Source organism: Vombatus ursinus, unplaced genomic scaffold, assembly GCF_900497805.2.
Source record: "Vombatus ursinus unplaced genomic scaffold, bare-nosed wombat genome assembly UNPS02014786.1, whole genome shotgun sequence".
In the NCBI taxonomy this organism is placed as follows: domain Eukaryota; kingdom Metazoa; phylum Chordata; class Mammalia; order Diprotodontia; family Vombatidae; genus Vombatus; species Vombatus ursinus.
Window position 1 is genome coordinate 13919099 of NW_020954564.1, and position 7017 is coordinate 13926115.

At 43.8% G+C, this 7017-nt stretch overlaps 1 protein-coding gene across 1 annotated transcript in view; it reads left to right on the forward strand.

Annotated features, from left to right (window-relative positions):
* The first annotated feature begins 339 nt into the window (after window positions 1-339).
* Window positions 340-7017, forward strand: part of LOC114047003 (adhesion G-protein coupled receptor D2-like) — a 43744-nt gene continuing 37066 nt past the window's right edge. The window contains exons 1-4 of the mRNA XM_027867646.1: window positions 340-407; window positions 753-816; window positions 2258-2485; window positions 4873-5511. Coding sequence (XP_027723447.1) covers window positions 372-407; window positions 753-816; window positions 2258-2485; window positions 4873-5511 — 967 coding nt within the window. The 5' untranslated portion in view covers window positions 340-371. The remainder of the gene's footprint in view (window positions 408-752; window positions 817-2257; window positions 2486-4872; window positions 5512-7017) is intronic.

The following is a 7017-nucleotide window of genomic DNA, read 5'->3' on the forward strand; positions in this document are numbered from 1 at the left end:
GTGCCTTGTACATAATAGGTATTTAATCAATCAATTAATGAACATTAATTAAGTGCCAACTGTGTGCCAGTCACTGGGGATACAAATGCTTGTTGAATGTAACTGGATCTGTAAAATGTAGGTAATAATACTTATACTTCCTACCTCACTGGGGTGTTGGGCAAAAAGAATTTTGTAATCTTCAAAGTTGTATAGAAATGGGAAATGTTAATACAGGCTATTAAGGTGGTGAGAAGACTTATATGTTTCTCTAGATAATTTTTCTATCTTCCCATTACAGGGCTCCTTGCAAACATCCCTGTGATCCCCAAATCTCCTCAGCTTTAGGTCCATCTGCTCTGTCCCTGGATATAAGGGTCATTACTCCCAGCATGCCAAGAAGACTTTCTTGGTTCCTCTTCCTCCTGGTAGGTTTGGCTGTCTCTTTATAGTCTGTGGGAGTCACCCTGACTGCTCCCATGACTTTGGGCAAATCCATTTACCGCCCTAGGCTTCATCTGTACAGTGAGAGGGGTTGGACCAGATAGTTACTTCTAGTGCTATTGTTCCCTTTGAAATAAAAATCAGTGATTTTTGTGGTGGTAATTGGGAGGAGGGAAGGGGCACTGGGCCCCTTCTGAGTATATGCTGAGTATACTCCTTTGCTTTCCCATTAGCCTGTGGGGGGGGAGGAGTATACCTTGGTCCAGAAGCCAGTATCTTAATATCAGCCTGTGTCTCTGAATTTGTGTCTGTGTCTGTCTGTTTGGGAGATCGGGAATCTCTTCTGGAACCCCTCAAACTCCTCAGCTTCGTTGAAGACCCTCAAACCCACAGGTGGGTGCTGCTGACCCCAATACAGGTAGTAAATAGCCAAATGGAAATTCAAACCCAGGTCTTCTGGCTCAATAGCACTTTATGACTCTTTCCACTGAGACTTGAACACAGGGCTTCTCATTTCTCGTCTAGTGCTCTTTTCACTCTACTGCCTGTAGAATGAATAGAATTGTAGCCTGAATAGAAACATCCAGTCATCTACTCAGTCAAAAACCATTTTATTTGGAGGTATAATAAAAATAGCTAGTATTTTTATAGCACTTCAAGGTTTGATAAGCGTTTTAGAAACATCTCATTTTATCCTCATAATAATCCTATGGAAGTAAATGTTGTTATTATTATTATCCCCATTTTACAGATGAAACTAAGGCAGACAAAGGTTAAGTGACTCATCTAGGGTCACACATCCAGCGCATGTCCTGAGAGTGGATTTGAGTTCAGGACTTTCTAACTCCAGGCCCAGTGTTCTATCCACTTAGCTGCTTCTAGGGTACAGTATAGAGTGGATTCTTATTCAGATAGGAGGTGGGTTAACCGGCCCCTGAGATCCCTCAGTCTCAATTTGGGGATCCTGTGATTCTACGGTCTCTTGGGTCCCTTCCAGCCCCATCATTCTGTGATTCTGTAATCCATGCACCAATACACATGGGGAGGAGTCCAGAGATCTGGGTTCAAATCCCACCCATGTGACCTCAGGCTTTGATGCCTCAGTTTCCTCATCTATCAAATGAGCATATGGCCAAGATAGTCTCTAAGACCCTTCCAGCTCTAAACTCTCCATGATCCTAAGAAAGGATCCTGTCCTTGGCCTCACTTTCAGTGACCTCAGCACAACTTCCTTTTGTCAGCCAGACAGTCAATAAGCATTTATTAAGCACCTACTATGTGCTGGGCACTGTGCTAATAATTACTAGGGATATAGAGAAAGACAATCAATCCTTTTGCAACCAGTCAGTGTGTCTGCTTGAGGCCTGTGCTCCATCTTAGAAATCTCAAAGCCTGCCACAAGTCAAGTGTTAATGACCATACCACAGCCCTGAACTTTCCAAGTTGAGGGAATATATTCTGTCCAATGTGATAAGATTATAGAATTTAAAGATGGGGGAGGAGGGGAGAGCAGGGAGGAAAGGGAGAACCTTCTAATCCAGCCTCTCTACAGATAAGGACCCTCAAACCCACAGAAGTAAAGGTGATTTACCAAGGAACAGAATCAGAATTTGAACTCAGATTTTCTCACTCTGTATCCAGGGCTCTTTCCACTCACTACATTGCTTCTCTGGGCCTCTATTTCCTGGTTGGTAAAATGAGGCATTTAGGATGGATAACTGCCACCTTTCCAACTCTAATCTTAGGATCCTAGGCAAGGGGCTGGAAGGGTCCTTAGAGATCATCTAATCCAGCCATGGCCTACGCCCTTTCTTACTGAGTCTTTCCCTGCCAGCTCCAGAGGCTTCTCCTATAGCAGTGGAGACATCCAATGGGGTCTATGAGGTCGAGGGAGGCCGGCGACTAGACTGGTGGAGTGCCCACAACTTCTGTGACCAGCGTTTTGCCCAACTGGCTTTGGAGCCCCAAGATGAGACTGTGACTGAGCTACTTCAGGGACAAGTACAGGGTCCCATCTGGGTAGGCCAGAGGACAGCCTTGCTACAGAGAGCCCAGCAAAGACGTGAGTGCTCTCCATTTGGAGGGTTGTAGGAGGGGATGGGAGTCACAAATACCTTTGGGTCTGGGTCCCTGGCAAAATTAAGGATGGGGACCTTGTTCCATCTTGTAGACTAAATAGGACCTGGTCCTGTCTGGTAGAACAGCAAGGTATATAGGATTTTTTTAAAATTTTTAATGTTCTTTCCATTAACAAGCATTTATTTTTCTTCCTCCCCCTCTTCTCCTCACCCCACCTCTCAAAAAGAAAAACAAAACCTTCATAAAAATATGCATGTCAAGCAAAACAAATTCTTATGTTGACCATGCCAAAAATGTATGTCTCATTCTACATCTTGAGTCCACCACCTCTCTTTCAAGAGGTGGGTAATATATTTCATCTTTGGTCCTCTGAAATCGTAATTGGTCATTACATTGATCAGAGTTCTTAAGGTATTTTTTTTCCCTTTATAATACTGTCTCTTTTATAAATTATTCTAGTTTTGCTCACTTCACTCTGTATCTATTCATGTAAGTTTTCCCAGGTTTCTCTGAAACTGTCCCTTTTGTCATTTTTTATGGCACAGTCATATTCCACTATATTTATGTACCATTATTTGTTCAGCCATTCTCCAATTGATGGGCAGCTTTTAATTTCCAGCTTTTTGCCACTACAAAAAGAGTGGCTACAGATATCTTTGTCCATATGACTCCTTCAATCTTTCTTTAATCACTTTAGAATACAGGCATAGTAGTGCTATTGCTAGGTCAAAGTTTAGTGACTTTGGGGTACCATGCTGAAGTGCTTTCCAGAATGGACTGGACTGCATCATCACTGAATCAATGTACCTGTTTTGCCACAGCTGCTCCAACAAGTGCACAGCATTTGGAGCTACAAGGGACCTCAGAGACCATCTCTGTGACCATCTCTGTCTCATCCAACACTCTCATTTTATAGATGAGTAAATTGGGGCCCAAAGAGGTGTGGTGCCCAAGCCATACAGTACAGGGCAGAACCAGGATCAGAACCCAAGTACTGCATTTCCAAATGCAGTGGGGGTTTTTTCTGCCACATAGTGCTTTCTTTTTTTTTTTCTTTTTTTGGTGAGGCAACTGGGGTTAAGTGACTTGCCTAGGGTCACACAGCTAGTAAGTGACAAGTGTCTGAGGCCAGATTTGAACTTAGGTCCTCCTGACTCCAGGGCCGGTGCTCTATCCACTGCGCCACCTAGCTGCCCCTCACATAGTGCTTTCTCTACCAGAGAACAGCCCCTACTCCTAACCCTTTATTCATAAACTGAGGGACAGACCCATTCTAGAGGAAACTGACTGAGAGACCTTATAGCAGTGGCCCTGCAGGCTGGCTTCCCTAGTGGAGGTGATGGAGGGATTAATGTATCAGGTATGCTGGAAGGAGAACTGGATTTGGAGTCCAGAAACCTGGCTTTAAATCCCAGATCTGACAAGCTTCTGGGAAGTCTTTGGGTTTGAGCCTTAGTTTCCTTATCTGAAAAATCAGAAGGTTGGAATTGATGATCTAACATTCTATATTCTAAAGTCCTGACTTTACAAATATGGAGACTGAGGTGAAGTGAAACTAAATGAATTGCTCAAGGTTACACAGGAAATAGTAGAACACCCACCAAATGGTGTCAGTTAAGCATATACTGAAACATTTTTATGGGGAGGGAGAATAACAAGCATTTATTAAGTGCCTACTATGTGCCAAGCACTTTACAAATGTCATCTCATTTTATCCTCACAACAACCCTGGGAAGTAGGCGCTATTATTATCCTCATTTTACTGTTCAGGAAATTGAGGCAGACAGAGAGGTTAAGTGACATGCCCAGGGTCACACAGCAAGTGAGTATCGGAGGCCACATTTGAACTCAGGTCTTTCTGACCCCAGGCCCAGAGCTCTATACACTGCGCTACTGAGCTGCATCAGCCTTCACGCTGCAGTCTTGAAGATTTGCACAAGAGTAGCAATGCAACAACCTGCGTTCAAGTTCCAGTGAAAAGATCATTTACTTAATATCAAGTATAATCAGGAAACCTGGGTTGGTATCTCAGCACTACCACTTACTACCTTTGGACAAATTCTTTCCCCTCCCTGGGCTTCAGTTTCCTCATCTGTAATATGAAGGGGTTGGATGAAATGGTCTCTCTAGCTGTGACATCAGTCTATGTTCTGAGGCTACTTTCAGTTTGAAATCTTAGAGTCTTCTGTGGCCTCAGTTCCCTCACTTATAAAAAGGGCTTGGACTGGATGACCTCTAAGGTCTTCCAGGGCTTCAGACTCCTATTTCGGTGTTTTCCGTAGGGAACCCTTCTCACAGAACCCACCATGCTAGATCTCATTCCTCATCCCTGGAAGTCACTGGGGTCTCCTCTTCTTGTCCTCCTCTTAGGTACACACATGCTGCCCGGCCTGGTGTTTGAGGTGCAGACAGCTACAAAATATGCCAGGCTGCTGGTGGACTTTCCCGTGCTAGCTGCTATCACAGTCTGTACTCACATACAGTGGAACCTAGCCACGGACAAGCTGGGCACCATTTTTTCATACGCTGCCCCAGCCTTCGCCAATGAGCTTCAACTACGTGGTATCGCTGCCCACGACGGACTGGTTCACTTGGCCCTTGTTGTCCACGGGCACCATTCCCCCTATCTGCCTGTCTTCTCTGCGGATGGGAGGTGGCACCATGTTTGTGCCACCTGGGAGGAGCAGAGTGGGCAGTGGGCCTTTGTGGCCGATGGCAAGCTCCAGGCAGGGTCCCAGAGCCTGTCCCCAGCCCTGTCGTTGGCTCCTGGAGGCGTGTTTGTCATTGGGCAGGACCAGGACTCGTTGGGTGGTGGCTTCAAGAAAGAAGAGGCCTTCAGAGGCAAAATCACAAATCTGTGTGTCTGGGCCCGCGTGATGAGCCTGGAGCAGCTGGATATGGCCCGAACATGTGAGATACCTAAAGATGGGCTTCTTTTTGGATGGAATCGCTGGGGCCTGGAGATTGAGCCCACACTCCAAGAAGTTGTGCTGCCATTTATGTGCCCCGGTAAGCCCCTCTGGCTGGTCCTGGTTTTCCATTCACTTCATTTCCCTAAGCATATAATAAGGATCATAGGATTTTGAGCAATAATGGAACTTAAAGATCACCTTATGAAACTCTATTTTACCAAGGAAACTGGGTCTCCGACTGAAAAAGTAATTTATCCAAGGTCGTAAGTCTAGTAAGTGACAGAGTGAGAATTTGAACACTGCTCTCCTGACTCAATCCAGTGTTCTCACTCTGCTATGCTAAATTAATTGAATTTAGGTAAGTCACCAAATATTTAGTTAGCATTTCATTTTATGAGTCCCTTGTGGCCTTGGAATCAAAGAACTTGGAATCAAGTCCTAATCCTACAAGTTAATGGCTGTGTGATCTTAGACAAATCACTTTACCTCAACTGAGCCCTTGTTTCCACATATATCAAATAGGAATAAGAATAAGAATAATACCTACACTACCTTCTTCTTGGAATTGTTGAGAGGAATGTGATGTAATAGAAATATGGAAGGAGAAGACCAGGGTTGGAGTTCACATGGTACTTAAGGTTTACAAAATGCTTGGCTCATAACACCCTGTGAAGGAAGTACAAGTATAATTACCCCCATTTTACAGATGAGAAACTAAGAAACAAAGAGTTTAAGTAAGTTGCCCAAGATTTACAGCTAGTGAGTGTTGCATTGAGAATGAGAACCCAATTCCTTTGACTTAAAATCCAGTATTCATTCTACTGTACCCAAATGTCATCATCATTACCACCATCATCATCATCTCCATCACTATTATTATTATTGTTTTTATTCTTTACATGGACCCCTATACTAGATGCTAGAGGAAATACAAAGATAAATAAGGTGGGACCCTTGTGCCCAAAGAGTTTACAATCTGGTATGACATTTACGCAATTATTGTGATATGCTAGTAGTCTATGTATACTATCAACTGGTATCCCAAGTGATTACTGGGGCACCATTTTTGTGACCTTCCTTAGTAGAGGATCGCTTTATTAATTAACTTGAGGAATACAATACATAATTTGATTTCCAGGTGGTGCTATACTCAAGTGATCCAACCAAGGTCTCTCTGACACATGTGCAAATTTGCCCTCCCTCCCCCAGCGCTCCAAAGGGGTAGGTCTTGGCAGAGAGGAGGAAACCCATTGACCAGATTCAAGATTGGTCTAGGATATGAAATAGTACAAGGCACAAAAAGCACTAAAAATAATGGAAATTTCTGGCTCACTGTACCATCATTCTGTGTCTGGAACTTTTCCTTCTCAATATCAGATTGCCACTATTATAAGACTCAAGCAAACAGCATTCCATGGTCATTTAGTTTGTTGTACAAAGGGAAAAAAATTGGGAAAAAATCAGGCTTTTTTTTTTTTAATTGGAGCCCTCTACTCAACCATCTTCTGATTTCCTCTCATATCTCTCCCCAACTTCTTCCAAGGTGTGAGAAGAAGGTGTGTGTGTGTGTGTGTGTGTGTGTGTGTGTGTGTGTGTGTGTGTG